A 17,500-nucleotide genomic window follows, 5' to 3' on the forward strand; every position below is an offset into this window, starting at 1 on the left:
TAGAGCGCCCATTGCAACAACACAGTGACATGTGAGTAGTTTACTCATCATGGTGTAAGCTACAGGAACACCTTAAACTTGAATCCTTTATCAACATGAACAATTACAAAAGCAGGATTAAGGACTATTTAACCGCAAACTGTACATGCCCGGTTACTGAACACTGACTTACTGTCAATGAGATTGATGCTTTGTGACTTTTTATTTTATTTTTATTTATTTTTTATTGTGTTTTGTGTCTTGTTTTAAGTGTGAAATTTTGTTTTTTAATGTGAAACTGTTATGTTTTTATGCTGCCTCCTTCTTGGCCAGGACTCTCTTGAAAAAGAGATTTTGAATCTCAATGAGTATATTCCTGGAAAATTAAAGGTTAATAAATAAATAAAAATAAATATTATTTCCAAAAATTCTCCTTGTCAACCTCGGTATAAAAGAGCAGTGTTGGACATTATATTTCATTATCCCAGCTTTCCTCATGTATACACACTGACAGTGTTGTTGTAATTACGCAGAATAATTCCTAATGGGTTCCCTCAGTCTTCCCTTGGCCCAGCTGTCCTGTTAATCCTAACCCTACATTTTACTAGTGTGATGTCACACATGGGAAAATACTGTTTGACCATAAAACACTCTTTCTGCCTTTTCTCAGGCTAGAATGAACCGATTTCTAAAATAATTGCACATTTATACTACATAGGATCTCAGAGTTCAATACACCTTCATATGTCCACCGGTGAAGTAGGTATTTGAGCCTTTTATATTAGCAGATTAGACTATTTAATCATTGTAATAATGTTATAGCAAACAGATGTATGCAGCTAGTAGGCTGTCTCATATCTATCCACTCATTATATGGTTATCATTTATGCACAGCCATTTTCCTAAAGCTAAAGTTGAAGCAGCGTTAATAACAAAATGCAAGTGTGAAGAGACATGTATGGACATGAGATGATGCCTCACCACTTATACATGTGCACACATATTCACTTGTTATAAAAAAGGTTACATTGGTGCATCTGACATTATGAAAGCAACAGATAGATAGATAGATAGATAGATAGATAGATAGATAGATAGATAGATAGATAGATAGATAGATAGATAGATAGATAGATAGATAGATAGATAGATAGATAGATAGATAGATAGATAGATAGATAGATAGATAGATAGATAGATAGATAGATAGATAGATAGATAGATAGATAGATAGATAGATAGATAGATAGATAGATAGATAGATAGATAGATAGATAGATAGATAGATAGATAGATAGATAGATAGATAGATAGATAGATAGATAGATAGATAGATAGAGAGAGAGAGAGAGAGAGAGAGAGAGAGAGAGAGAGAGAGAGAGATAGAGAGATAGAGAGATAGAGAGATAGATAGATAGATAGATAGATAGATAGATAGATAGATAGATAGACAGACAGACAGACAGACAGACAGACAGACAGACAGACAGACAGACAGACAGATAGATAGATAGATAGATAGATAGATAGATAGATAGATAGATAGATAGATAGATAGATAGATAGATAGATAGATAGATAGATAGATAGATAGATAGATAGATAGATAGATAGATAGATAGATAGATAGATAGATAGATAGATAGATAGATAGATAGATAGATAGATAGATAGATAGATAGATAGATAGATAGATAGATTGAAATTATTTGACCATTTCATATAAAATATGAACTTGGTAACACTTTACAGTTAGAGTCACACAAAGTGAGTAGTTACCGAGGAACGAATGGTTAGTTAATGGGTAGGAACTGGTAGGCACTGAGAGTCTGTGATTCAAGCACTTTTGATTAGTTAGTTACTGGTAAACGGACAGGAACATACTGCATTAATGAAGCATTAGGTAATGGTTAGGTAATGAGTAGGTACTGGGAGACTGATTCAAGCACTGTAAACGTTTTATTCAACCAGTAAAAACAGGTGCCTTTTTGAGAAATGTTTTGCCATTGTTTAAATGATGTTTTTGTTTTGTTTTCCTTGCCGTGCACCATTGTTTTGTTTTGTAATGATTTCAGTTGAATTGTGTGCTCCATGCCATGTGCTATGGCCGTGAGCCGTAATAAATAAATGAAATGAAATAAATTATGATTTTTAAGCATCCTTTCTGAGGTCGCCATTAACTGTGTTGTGGGACATATAAGCCTATTTTATTAATTTTTTTACATTTTTACTTTTTGGTTATGCACAGCGGCACACTTTCTTGGATTCCGTTTTATTTTATTTGAACTTAAATGTGATGTTTTACCTAGTAGCTGCTCTTCTATTGACCTTGTACAATTGTATATTCTGTATTGTTGCTGCTTTTCTTTCTATTTTACTTGTATATTGTATATTTTCATGTTTCTTTCTTGGCATTCAGTCTGTGGAAAACAAAGTAAGAATTTCATTGTATGACTGAGAACATGTTTCTTATTGTGCATATGGCAATAAACACTTAAAGGTGCAGTGTGTAATATGACATCATCAAGAAAGTTCTACAAAGTTCTAGAACGCAACGCTCCCTGGGTAACCCCAACCCTTTCGAATAATAACAGAAGCTACAGTGGCCTTCAAGGACAAGAACAATTCTAAATTTTAAACAATGCACCTGATGACATTCCAACTATGACACTTTCAAGATGGCGGCACTAGGCCTTGGTCCAAGATATGCAGAAATATGGACATATATGAGACCCATACTAAGGGAAACTAAAATAATTCAAAACATTTTTTTCAGCTATTATGCACTAAAATAAATGTACTTATTGATATTATAATTACTTTCTACAAAATCTGCTAGGAAATAAAACCCAAAATTCTACACACTGCAGGTTTAAAATCTTTGAATCTTTGAATCTTGAATCAAGGCATTTGATAATCAGCTGATGGTAATACATTCTCTAGGAAATACGTCAATGAGCAAAGGAAACCAAAATAAAATCTTTGTCTTGATAATTGAGCGTTATCAAACCACATTAAACCCACATTAAAAACCACAGAGGGGCCTTTCCCAGTCAGCAGCTTCTGTTTACAGTTGGGCTGTCAATCGATTTAAAATTTTTATCGTGATTAATCGCATGATTGTCCAAAGTTTACTCGCGATTATTTTCATGAAGACATATCAGCTCGACCAAACAAAACTTTGGGGCCCTTGGAAGCCCACCATCTTTACTATTGTGTCCTTGAGCAATTGGCAATTAACCCCAGCACAGCTCCTATTAAAAGGGGATATGCGAAAAGATACATTTGAATTTAGCCTTGTGTTAATTGAGGAATACGGCAACTTAACTTAACTTAGCTGTCCCCTCAGTCAGACCGGACTCACCTTTGCCAGCTGAGCGTTGACCCAGTTGGTGAAGGTTTTCTTCTGGATCTGTTCTTGTTCCACTGTTGAAGAAGAAACAAAGCATTGTCAAATTTAAATCATAACATCACATCTAAACAGTAAATTTGAGAGGTGGTAGGAATTTCAATTATAGGCAATAAAATACTGTAGAGAATCATTTAAATTTAGTACATCAATGGAGTGGTCTCAATTTCCTATCGATTGCAAAGGGGGGGTGGGGGGGGGTCCTGAATTTTGATGCGTGTCTCTTTGTGTTGAAACGGTACCGCACTTTCATGATTAAAAAAATAGTAGGCTACTTTTCTACAAACTCCACATGAACTCATAGGTCCATATTCCATTATAAAATCAATATAGCCTGATCACAAAGGCCTCATTTCTCCCATCATGTCATTCTGAACAGTAGGCCTACACAGTCGAAGTGTTATTGTGCACATATTGTATTGTGAAATGATCCAGGTGTGAACAGGCAGGTTATTATTGCAGCTAACACACCCAGTGGTTTGGCACATCGCTTTGGGAAACCTTTGGGCATAATATTCCCAAGCAGAGATATTTGGAAACTGTGTGTGTGTGTGTTGTCTGAACAAGAGATACCAGCGAAAGCCAAAGAAAATAATACACTGCAGAAACAGAGCTGCAAGCAAGGAAACTACAGCTGATAAACAAAACCACGTATCCCACAATAACAAACATCTTCATATGTGTATTTTAAAAAGGTGCAGTCAGTGATTCTGGAGAACGCTTGTTGTCAAAATCAGTGAATATCTCCTCATGATCTGCTATCTGTCTGTACTGTGTGTGCGCTGAAAGAAAAAAATCTGGTGTTCATACGCAGCCTAGGCTCTGTAAACTAAAGACAGGTAGCAGATCATGAGGAGATATTCACTGATTTTGACAAAAAGTGATTTTGACAACAAGCGTTCTCCAGAATCACTGACTCCACCTTTAAGTAAACTATGGCCATGCATAACAGGAAATGAATATGCATCATGTTGACCCATGTTGTTCATCAAAGGGTTAAAATAGATTTCAATAATATAATAATAATTGATTGGATTTATTTGGCGCTTTTCTAGGCACTCAAAGCGCTTCCAGGTTCCATTCATTCACACACAGTCATACCGGTGGCGGAAGCGTGGCTGCCATTCAGCGCCTACGGCCCCTCCGACCACCACCTCAAACCTACAGCAGTCATAGACATTCACATGAGGATCTCCACATGTCCTTAATTCAACTTCCCTTCAAAACAGAGAACTTAAACAATGGCTCAAATCAAATCAACAGTGCTCACACGAATAATTTACAACTGGTTTACTGCCTGATCATGCTGCATTTGCTGTACTCTACAGTATATATATATATATATATATATATATATATATATATATATATATATATATATGGTTTACTATCATTATATTATTGCTCTTTAATCACTGTATATTGCATTTTAATTTTTTTTAAATTATCGGTTTTTCCCTGATCAGTTTTTGATCTTGTTTCTGTCTTTGTTTAGCTGTTTTGTTGTTTTTAAAAAGCCTCCTGTGGACAGCTGTTGAAAACTAGCATTTAAACTAGCATTTAGGCTAATACACTGAAAATGCATCTGGTTTGTCCAATGATATTGTTATTTCTATGTCAAATCAAATCTACAATACAGTACAAACATTTAACACATTTTCACACTCACTCACTCACTCATTCACTCTCACTCACACACACACACACACACTCACTCACTCACTCATTCCCTCACTCACTCACTCACTCATTCCCTCACTCTCTCACTCATTCACACACTCATTCACACACTCACTCACTCACCATTGTAAAGCTCAATGAAGTCATTTAGATCAGCCACAGTATGTAGAGTCTCACATATAATCCAGTCCGACTCTTCACTCTCCATTTCTTCTAAAACCATCTCGCCGATACGATAAATATCTCAGCCTAAGCTATCTATCTATCTATCTATCTATCTATCTATCTATCTATCTATCTATCTATCTATCTATCTATCTATCTGTCTATCTGTCTATCTGTCTATCTGTCTATCTATCTATCTATCTATCTATCCGCAAAAATTGTTCAAACTCCTAGTAAAAACCCAACAACGTCTAAGAGATAAGAGCTAGTATGAAATTCATAATCCAATCGTTTTTTCTTCAACAAAATGTCCAGGTAAGTTTATATATCCACCAGTTTCTCAGCTAACTACAGCAGGTAAATGCTAGCGGTCCTTTGCAGATCAACCCTTCAGGCCCTCTGCTGCTTTGAAATGCAGATATTACCGTCTATTTTCTGTCTTAACATGTTTAACAGCAGGGCTACGGTGGCTACAGTTCACTTGTGGTCTAATTTAAATCCTAGGAACCCCCCCACAACCCCAGTGATGACCAAATATATCTTAGTATAATTTACCTGATGATCAATTACTTGGTTGGTTTTCTACAACAACACAGCCCTCTGAATTGTGTGTTTATGTAGAAGCAATATTGGCCACTGTGTCAAAAAAAAAATAGGAGCAGATTTAAGTTTTCAAGGAGTTTGTAAATCAAGAGGCGGAAGTTTGAGAGTTTGAGAGTTTGCCAGAATATTTATTTTTAACAAACCGTTTTGGTCACTGTAGCTACAGCACTGTACAGTCAGTGTGCCAGAGTGCTACCATGTAAGTAGCTGCATTAGCTCTTCAAATAAATCACTGCAATGTGGATTAGAGGGCGGTATTAGGAACAAGCTTTTGCAAATTAACACTTTCAAATGACCAAGAAAGCGTTATGATTATATGATTAATTTCCAGAGATTTTCAATAGAGTAGAAAGCCCTTTCGGATGTTTTCATTTAAATGTTTAATTTATTTATCCTCAAAAGATCAATTGAGGGGTGAGCCTCATTTACAATCATGCAGAGTAAAATTACAATACACACACACACACACACACACACACACACACACACACACACACACACACACACACACACACACAAACAAACACAATGCAAATATACAACAAGCTGACAAAGAGACAAGAACTATTAAAACATTCAGATCAAGTGGGTGAAGCAGAACATTGCCTAACCAAAACTATTTCAGATGGAGTGGGGCTGATTCAAGATAATACGTTTAAATTGTTAACAGATATGAGGTTATGTAAGCTATTTTTTTCATTTCATTTTTATTTTATTTTTTATTTTTTTTCAGACATATCAAAAACAATACAAAACTAAATGAAAAGCATAAAAATACAACAAACAAAATGTATGTTTAAAAGACTTCACAAAAAGAAAAAAAAAAGAAAACAAATTATCTGTATTGATGTGATATGCCCGAAAAGGAGCAGGAAGAAGTTTACACTTATTTAATCCTACCCCTTTTCCATAGTAAAAAAATAAAAATAAAAATATATAAAAAAATAAAAATAAAAATAAAAATATAAAAATATTTATTATATTCGCTTCATGTAATCCATATAATCTCTATACAATTTGCGATCTATACATACATACAACTTAATATACTATGATTTTTTATATGTTATGATTTATCATTCATTATTTTGGTTTTACATGATCAACTAACTAACTGATGCATGGTCAATGTATGTGCAGTTGAATACAACTAGCATGGTAGCAGGCTAACCTTGCATGTTTTGTGGATTGATAGTGACAACCGGCTTGCTAGCTACTGTATTGGCGTTTTGTTGACACAGCTGATTTACTTACTCCAAAATACAGGTCTGTTAGAAGTCCTACTGAATGTATTACACACCTTAGACAACTGGCTTCTAGAACATAACTAATATTCAAAAATATTGGCTTTCAAAAGGGAAAATTTAGCAGTTACAGCCCCAGAATTATCTGAATGTTAAATGTTTTGGGGTTTCCTTTTTTCCAAAGCAGACATTTATTAAAGGAATACTTCACCCATACGGAACCAGCGTTCTATCATTATAAAATCACTATTATAATATGATGAATGAGGTTTTTCTTCCCTCAGTCTTTCCTCAGTCTTCCCTTGGCCCAGCTGTCCTGTTAATCCTAACCCAATATGATGTCACACATGGTAAATATGTAGACAGTGAGACCATAAAACACTGTTTCTGCCTTTTCTCAGGCTAGGATGAACCGATTTCTAAAATATTTGCACATTTATACTACATGGGATCTCAGAGTTCAATACACCTTCATATTCCCACCGGTGAAGTAGGTCTTTAATACTTGTATTCTTCCCAGCAGTGCCCTGCCCTCGGGGTGACGCTCTATTCAATGTTTTGTAGATAACTGATAAAGGTACGAAATCTGGACGGTAGCCAATAATTGCTTTGTGTTTCAATAAACAGCTGGAATTGTATGCTGCACCTGCTGTTTTTAAAACAATAACACACATTGACAACATTTACTAAATGTGTATAATAGCCTACTACATACTGGTTTATTTCCTGCTCTTATAAAGGTGCAGGTAAGACTTTAACATATGCATGACTTGGTGAGAATAATATATGTCTGTCTTCCTATCAAGTCCAAATCTTGCCCTGGCCCTAAAAACAAACTTTCAATGAATAGTGAAAAGAGGCAGTATTTGATTTTGATTGCATGCTGATAAAGAAAACGAAAGACTGCTATATGGACATATATCTTTTTCGTAGCCTATACACACATCACAGGTCACCCAAGAAAATCCAACAAGATAATTATTAAAGATTATCTATAGCTAAATAAATAGACAACTGTGTCAACAAGTGTACAAGGGATCTACATAAAACCACATTAAGCTAATAAAGATATGTAAAAGGAGAAAGTAATATAACAAAAATAGCCTATAAAAAATTTAAAAGCTCAAATCTGTCTTCTATATTGATATCTTACAATTAAAGGTGTAGTCAGTGAGTCTGGAGAATGCTTGTTTACTTAATGTTACTCAATACACATCTCCTAGGCTCTGTAAAGGTGCATGGTGCTAGCTACGATGGTCCCCCCCCCCCTTTGTTTACATATCAGTTTATTTACCTTCAGCGCACACACAGTACAGACAGGTAGCAGAATCATAAGGAGATATTCACTGATTTTGACCAAAAGTGATTTTTTACAAACAAGCGTTCTCCAGAATCACTGACTCCACCTTTAACTAACAAATGTTGAGACTTTCACCACTGCATGCATAACCACTATTACACTTCAGCAGCTGGACAAAACATTTTCATATGCTTATCATATCCATTCTAGTATTGTGCCATAACACTATACACACACAGTTAGTTCGCTTTGTACCCATATACAAGTCACAACAGTAGACACATGTTAAAGCACTCACCCGTGATGGGAGCACTCATGATGATTCAGCAGGGATTTCAAACCAGTCAGCAAAACCTTCTGGATATGAATTCAACTCAAATTTCTCTACCTAATAAAACATGTTTTTTACCGCAATGACTATAGTCCTCCTAACCACTGCATATCCATTGTTTTCAGTAGAATAGATCAAATAAATGAAAAAGCTGATGACAATGAAGTTAATTTGAGAGTAATTCCCGTTCAACAAGCTCTCACACTCAAGTCTATCTACATTTCTTTCTAGCCCTTAAGCGAAGCAGGTGAGATTCACTGGAGCTCCACCCCTCTCACTAAGCCTCAGACCTGCCCAAACAGGCTGCCTCTCACTGGGTACCTGATGCGGCGTAATGCATGGGTGAATGTGTGTCAGATTCAAATGTCAACTGCATTGTGTGAAAAAAATACCTCTTACTTAACTTAGCCTATAGCGTAGCCTAGCTTAACCCCTGCATTTGAGTGACACAACACAGGGGAAATTGAGAGAGGGTAAATTGCCTAAATGATACGATAAGATGAAGGAAGAAATGTCAACAAATGCTTTTTGTCGACAGTTAAGGTTGATTTGACTCTACTGCTCCAATCATAAGCATTGCTATCAACTTTTAATATTTATTTATATATTTATTAGTTTATTTAAATGATCAAAAATGGTATAAAACGCGCTCAACTCACCATTAAAAAAAAATGATTATCTTTTGTTATTGAGATAACTTTATTATTCATATGTAGGGGAGAACGGGGTAAGTAGGCACACTTTTTACTCTAGTGAGAATTGCTCATCACCAAAACATCTGTCAATAGCCATTCCTACATTAAATTGAAGCTTAAGGTGTTGGCTAGAAATGTGTGTCTCTCTTTTTTTCCAACTTATTGTAATGAAGAAGTAATTTACCATCAAAGACACTCTGACACATTGTGACAACCAACCCCATCAAGGGGTCGGTTGTCACACACTATGGGGTTGTTTGTCACAATGTTATCTTAATGGGAAAAATCTTAAAAAGAAGGCAAGGAGGCAGAACCAAATTTGAATGTTTAATTGCATTGTCAAGTTGACAAATAGGCCTACATAACGTTCTGTAGCCTTGGCAGCTGGTCTAGTTTGGGATGCACTGGGTTGTTTTGATTTTGTTGCCCTTTTTTCTTTTGCTTGCTAGCTGCCTTTTCCTGCTCTATTCTTTCCTTCTCTGGGGTGTCAGTGAGGATACAGCTTGACAATTTCTTTCGTTATTGGGTGCCTTTTCTGGCTGCAGCCTTGAGATAACATGTGACAACCAACCCCCCAAAAAATTTGACGACCAACCCCAACTTGAATTTCTTGCTAGCATCAAGGCCAACAACCATCTGCCAACTAATTAGCTTGCTAACCACAATCTAAACTATAGTTTACCCTTCACACTTTCTGAGGGTAACAAGTGTTTTGTTATAAACCCATTGTGTAAAAGCCTAGAAGAAAAATACTGAGAAGCAAAATATTTTGAATTTGACATGAAAAACACAAAACGTCCTCCCACCTGAAATGCAGCTGTCTTCCTCCAAGGAAGTCTATGTATGTGACCTCTGATCCCAATTCTGGACCTTTTTTATATCAACATTTCAGAGCTAGCGTGCTCTGGTGGCGAGATATAACGAATGTGACATCCAACCCATGTGACAAATTACCCCGTTCTCCCCTAATGAAAATGTATCTTTCTTTTATATGAAAAAACCCTGTCTGATTTAACCGGGCGCTGAATCTTTCACTACATAACTATAATACTGAAATAAAGAGGCAAGTTTCTCAACCTCAAGAGATTAACTTTTAAAAAATCATGTCATATATTTTTCTTCTTTTTTCATTTCGATTTGTTTCTCACATTTCCAAATGTTATTCTGAAGCAGTCAAGAAAAAAGTTATATTCAAGAATAATTTTCTGAAGTGCTTCTAAATATTTCATTATTTTCAATGCATTCTTACTGCATGTATGTTTTCTTGATGTTTTTTCGTTGGGGTTAGTTAACTAACGCTTGTTTGTTGTGGCCTGTGATCGTGAAGCTCTTTGTAGCCTTGATAATACATTATTAATGGACTGAGTTTTACTGATAAGAACACTAATAAAAAGGTAATGGCAGTGCAGTGAAAGCAGACGCGAAGTCTACGAAGAAATATCACAAGTCTGGTCCTTACAAGAGCCTCTATGTAGCCTTCCACAATATATCATTCTCATATCAAACGCTTTGTGGGAAACTACTTTGAACTTTGTAATGGTTTTGACACAGTTAATAGCTTTAAGAGCATCGAGTAATACAATTCTGATCTTGCACAAATTGAATACACACACACACACTCACTCACGCACGCACACACACACACACACATAGACTCACTCGTTCACTCACACACACACTCAGTCAGTCAGTCAGTCAGTCAGTCAGTCACACACTCTCTCTCTCTCTCTCACACACACACACACACACACACACACACACACACACACACACACACAGACAGACACACACACACACACAATGATGTGTTCTAACTTACATTCTTTCATCATTACCACTTCAAACCAACGAACAAGACTTCCTCACTCTTATTAACCAAGCGGGCCGTTAAGGATTACATCACCACCTATTCTGCACATCGCACCAGCTGGACATGACATGGCTGGAGAAGCATTTACAAAGTTCAATAAAAATGTGCTTTAAATAGTAACGGTGCAGTGGGCAAACTTGCAAGAATGGGTCCAACATCTAAGAAGAAAGAGAACTAAGGTTGATATATAAGGACATTTAGGCAGAAATGCTTTTTGGGAGAAAAATTATATATTAAAAAGGTGCTCCTCTTCGTAGTCCTTCGTAGTCACTTTAGTTAACTGGAAACATGAACGTTTTGGGGTGACTGTGGCTCAGGTGGTAGAGCGGGTCGGCCGATGATCAAAGGGTTGGAGGTTCGATCCCCGCCCTGCCACTTGTGTCATAGTTGTTGTGTCCTTGGGCAAGACACTTCACCCACCTTGCCTCGTGTGAATGTCGATAGTTAGCCTGCTATCGGTGTGTGAATGTGTGTGTGAATGGTAACGTGTAAATGGGAACAGGTCTCCCCTTGAAAAAGAGTATTCGGACTTAATGGGATTTACCTGTAGAAATAAAGTTAAAAAAAAAAAAAGGTTTGAAAGTCTGATAAATGCCTCAAACAACTCATCAGTTCTCAGACGTGTTTCTCACAAGTCACAGTAAAAGTTAATTAATCAACATGTAATTTAAATTTTTTTTTTTTATTAGATAGGTTTTGGAGAAACAGAGTTGAAGTGGGGCAAAGAGGGGAAGACATTGTGCAACAAGCCCCCCCCCCCCCCCTACATGTAAGTTTTAAGCGCTCATCATTTAATTAAATAATAGATCAAACCATGTTAGGGGATTTCTCATTTTGAAATTGAAAGTTTCTAAAAATTTGAAATCAAACAGCAGGGTCTGACAGATTAAGTGAAACCCTGACTGTAAACCAGCCTGTAACACTGAGAACTGATTCCATATGTCGAGCAGGAAATGAGAAAACATTACAATGACAAGCCAGACGCCCTGGGAGACAGAGACTTAATGAATGAAGCAGTCTGAATTATCTCCTCTTCTCTCTCTCTCTGTGTATCAATCTCTCTCTCTCTCCCTCTATCTCTCTATCCCTCTCTCTCACTCTCCTTCTCTCTCTCTATCTCTCTCACTCTCTCTCTCCCTCTGCATCCCTCTCTCTCTCTCCCTCCATCCTCTCTCTCTTTCTATCTCTCTCACTCTCTCTCTCCCTCCTTCTCCATCTCCCTCCTTCCCTCTCTCTCTCTCTATCTCCCTCCCTCCCTCTCTCTCTCCCTCCCTCTCTCCCTCCAGCAGTATGACTCCCATCTCTTTGAAAGCAGGGGATCAGTTTCACCAAGAATGACCTCATCAAAAAGTGACAAAAGTGAAAGAACTGAGGGGCTTAATTCTAATTATGTTGCCAGAGTAACCAAGATAAAACACACACACACACACACACACACACACACACACACACACACACACACACACACACACACACACACACACACACACACACACACACACACACACACACACACACACACACACACACACACACACACACACACACACACACACACACAGTTTCCTTTTTCTTCTTTTTTCTACAGTTTTTACGATTGTATGACCTCAGGCTTCACTCAGTTGAGCTCACATGCTTGTTGAAGTAAATCACCAGTCTATAAAAGGAGCACAGGTTGCTGTAAAGCCAAACATTGACATAACCTTAAAGGAATACTTCACCCATACGGAACCGGCGTTCTATCATTATAAAATAACTATTATAATATAATGAATGAGGTTTTTCTTCCCTCAGTCTTCCCTCAGTCTTCCCTTGGCCCAGCTGTCCTGTTAATCCTAACCCTTACTGTGATGTCACAAGAAGGAAACTGTAGGGTTAGACAGTGAGACCATAAAACACTCTTTCTGCCTTTTCTCAGGCTAGGATGATCCGATTTCAATTTTTTTTCCACATTTATACTAAATAGGATCTCAGAGTTCAATACACCTTCATATTCCAACCGGTGAAGTAGGCCTTTAAGTATTCAAAGCTCATGAATAAAGAATGCATGTTCTGTCCTTTCAAATACCTGTAAAAATAACACAAAAAATTCTAATCAAATCGCTAACTGTAAAGCTATCTTATCCAAGCCTCCATAAAGCTGATAAACATATGACTGTTACACTTACACTATCCCTACATCTTACATTGATATGCAATAGAGCACAGTGCACTGCAACATACAGACTATTTATAGCACCACGCTGTTTGTTTTGTTTTGTTCTTAGTTGTACTCTGTGAAGTATGTTTTTAAGAAGCAATCGGTCACTTTGATCAAGCCAAATTTTCCCACTGGGGCAAAAAAGTTTAACCTCATCTTAACTGAAATAAAGAACCACCATGACTTTGTGCACAGAAATCACTGCTCTGTAATCCCTGAGTACATCTAAATGCTAGCCTAAACAAGGTGTGTGTACAGGTGTGTATATGTATGTTATAATAACAATAATAATAATAATAATAATAATAATAATAATAATAATAATAATAATAATAATAATAATAATAATAATAATAATAATAATAATAATAATAATAATAATAATAATAATAATAATGGATTGGATTTATATAGCGCTTTTCAAGGCACTCAAAGACGCTTTACAGGGTTAAGTTTAGTGTGACGTACCCTGGAGCAGCATGTGGACATTGTCTATGTCCAGAGGGATGGGCCCCCTCTCCACCCCCTCATCTCTGGAGAACACGTCTGAAGACATCACTGGATCACTGGATCACACACTGGATCACACACCGATCAGACACTGCCTCCGCGCAGCATGGCACTGCTCTGGAAAGGGAAGAAAAAAAACACATTTATGTTTGTTAAAAATATTTTTTGGACATTTTTATGCTTTATTGATAGTGTAGAGACAGAGTTGAAATGGGGCAGAGAGGGGAGTGACATGCAGAGAACGACCGCGGGCTGGAATCGAACCCGGGTCCGCTGCTGGCCGAGGCCCATGGGGGGGGGGGGGGGGGGGCGCCCTACCAACTGAGCTAAGGGCGCCCCCTAAAAACATTAATGTTAGTGAAGTTTCAAAACACTTTTTCTGCAGGTCTTGGGTTCTGTTTCTTAAAGACCTACTTCACCGGTGGAATTATGAAGGTGTATTGAACTTTGAGATCCTATGTAGTATAAATGTGCAAAGCCTAGGCTCTGTAAACGGGCACGTTGCTAGTTACGGTGGGCCCCGTTCGATTACATATGCTTTGCTTACATACCAGTTTACAGAGCCTAGGCTGTGTATTATCACTGGGTTTTTCTCTCCAGCGGACACACAGGTATGGACGGGTAGCGTATCGTAAGAAGATATTCACTGATTTTGACAAAAAGTTCATTTTTAAACAAGCGTTCTCCAGAATCACTGACTCCACCTTTAATGTTGAAAAAAACATGACAACGTGTAATTTGCATAACAGGCGACCTTTCAGTCAATCATATTTCATGAATGAAACTGACACAGTCCTGTCAGTTCAAACAGAGCGCTGGTTTGAACCTGTGTGTTTGGCTGTGTTTTGTCTTGTCTCCTCCCACCCTGGGGTATGGATAAGTTAACAGTGAAGAATGCATGACATTTAGAAGTCTTTGTAAGATTCTACTGCCTACACAAATCACTCAGATGCACACTAAACGCCTATGAGAATGTCTGAGGTTTTGAATACTAGGGCTGTGTTGTAAAAGCCGTACTAACGTCCTCCCTCCTACATACTCAACATGTATATACTGCATACTAAAAGCCCTACTAAAGTCCTCCCTCCGATACTCAACATGTGTATACTACATACTGTCTACTTAACCATCGATTGTGTATGCAAGGTTCGTCGGACCGTTTACACTGAAGTATACAAAAGTAAAAATGTCTGTGTCTTTTGAAAAGACGCAATGCATTGTGGGGCGGTTGAGTAGGAAAAGTGACCTATCGATCCATACACAAAATCTTCCCGCAAGTAAGTACTCATCCGGGCATTTCTCGCCTACACAAACTCGCATACACAACCACAGCATACTCAAATTGGGGTCAAAATTAGTATGAGTGGGACGATAGTAGGGCTTTTAGTATGAGTAGGACGTTAGTAGGGCTTTTAGTATGAGTAGGACGTTAGTAGGGCTTTTAGTATGAGTAGGACGTTAGTAGGGCTTTTAGTATGAGTAGGACGTTAGTAGGGCTTTTAGTATGAGTAGGGCGTTCGAACACAGCCCAGTTGATTGACAGTTAAGGATAAGGGACAGGTGAGTTTGAGGGTATAATAAAAAAGGTGTGAAGGAGCTCTAGACCTTAACCAATATGCCACAGCAAATGTCAAAGCAGGTCAAACCATAGTAAACCTGTGTGTACCGCCAGAGGGTTGAGGCGTCAAGTGTTATATTTAAAGCTGTAGTGCGTAGCTTTTTGATAGAAGTTAATGTCGGTTACATTCAAGCCATCGCCAAATGAGTTGACACAAAGTAGACTAAGCCTATTATCAGCGCCACAAAACTCTCTCTGTATTCCTCAGTATGGCAGCGTTTACAAACTGGTGTGAACCCCCCCCCCCCCCCCCTACCCACCCTGACACTGGTGCAGGAGCTCAGAAAAATCCCAAGAAGAGCCCAAGAAATGTTTCAGTTGTTGATTCTACTGCTAAGAGAAAAACCTGGACGTATACAGCAGAAGGTATAAAATCCATGTGCCATCACTGAAGGCTTTACCTCATGTAGATGCACCGACAGTGTTACTCTGAATTCCTCAAGGGGGACGACAGAAATTACGCACTATAGCTTTAATCAACTTATTGTGCTGTATATGTGGCAAACACCATCCACTATTTACTCCCTCATGTACTGTAGCATAGAACAAGTGCACATGTGTATAACGTATGTATGTACATTCCTCTTTGCAAAGGGGCTGACATATTTGAAGTCATTTAAAGGTCAAAGCCACAAATAATCCCGTCAAGCTAACGTGGGTCGAACTCAGACATCATCACAATGTGTTTTAACAAGTCAATAAATAAGGGGCGCCTTTAGCTCAGTTGGTAGGGCGTCCCCTCCATGGGCCTCGGCCAGCAGCGGACCCGGGTTCGATTCCAGCCCGCGGTCGTTCTCTGCATGTCACTCCCCTCTCTGCCCCATTTCAACTCTGTCTCTACACTATCAATAAAGCATAAACATGCACAACGTCAAACGTAATTGCAGCTCAAATTCGGCAGCTTATTCGTCATTATTATTATTATTATTTTTTTTTTTTTAACCTTTATTTCTACAGGTAAATCCCGTTGAGTCCGAAGACTCTTTTACAAGGGAGACCTGTTTTCCTTTTCCACTTTACCATTCACACACACATTCATACACCGATAGCAGGCTAACTATCGACATTCACACGAGGCAAGGTGGGTGAAGTGTCTTGCCCAAGGACACAACAACTATGACACAGGTGGCAGGGAGGGGATGGAACCTCCAACCCTTTGATCATCGGCCGACCCGCTCTACCACCTGAGCCACAGTCGCCATTATTGCAAACAGTTAAGAATTTGAACATGCTGTTACGTTGCATAAATATTAATAGCAGCATCATTTGTCAAGGAACATATCGCTTTGAGTACTGAGCAGTCGGGAACTGGTACCAATTTAGTATCCGTTCTCCAAACCATTTCTACAGATATCCTATAGATCCTACAGATGATTCAATGTGTAGTGGCCTAACATTATGTAACACTGTCCCCTCGTCAGTTCACTTCATCTTGAAAAACACACCTATATTTCTAAGAGAGGTTTGTTTCTAAGAAAGGTTTGGGTAGTTTTCGAATGACGGCCCTAAATAGTTTAATAAGTCAGATTACCAGCAGAAATACTTGCTAAGTGCTGAATGTTAATTTTTTTTTATTTTTATTTTTTTATTTTTTTTAAACCTTTATTTATACAGGTAAATCCCATTGAGACCGGAGACTCTTTTTCAAGGGAGACCTGTTCCCATTTGTTACCATTCACACACATTTTTCATATTATCTGATTAGTTAGTGAATTAGTAAATGCATCCGGCCAAGTACACAGGGTAAGTCCAAGGTTAGTCCCATACTGCTGTCAAACCTCTACACAAGAACGCTGCAGCAATTAACACATGCAATTTTTAAAAACACAAGTATAGAATTGGGGGCAGTGTGTGTGTGTGTGTGTGTGTGTGTGTGTGTGTGTGTGTGTGTGTGTG

General features: G+C 37.9%; 1 protein-coding gene across 1 annotated transcript in view; it reads right to left on the minus strand.

Annotated features, from left to right (window-relative positions):
- syne2b (spectrin repeat containing, nuclear envelope 2b) overlaps positions 1 to 8,798 on the minus strand; it is a 195,717-nt gene extending 186,919 nt beyond the window's left edge. Inside the window, exons 1-2 of the mRNA XM_080042180.1 lie at positions 8,679 to 8,798; positions 3,344 to 3,405 (exon numbers count right to left, since the gene is read on the minus strand). Coding sequence (XP_079898306.1) covers positions 3,344 to 3,405; positions 8,679 to 8,697 — 81 coding nt within the window. The 5' untranslated portion in view covers positions 8,698 to 8,798. The remainder of the gene's footprint in view (positions 1 to 3,343; positions 3,406 to 8,678) is intronic.
- Positions 8,799 to 17,500: the final 8,702 nt, after the last annotated feature.

The sequence above is a fragment of the Ammodytes marinus genome (genome assembly GCF_949987685.1).
Source record: "Ammodytes marinus genome assembly, chromosome: 15".
Classification (NCBI taxonomy): domain Eukaryota; kingdom Metazoa; phylum Chordata; class Actinopteri; order Uranoscopiformes; family Ammodytidae; genus Ammodytes; species Ammodytes marinus.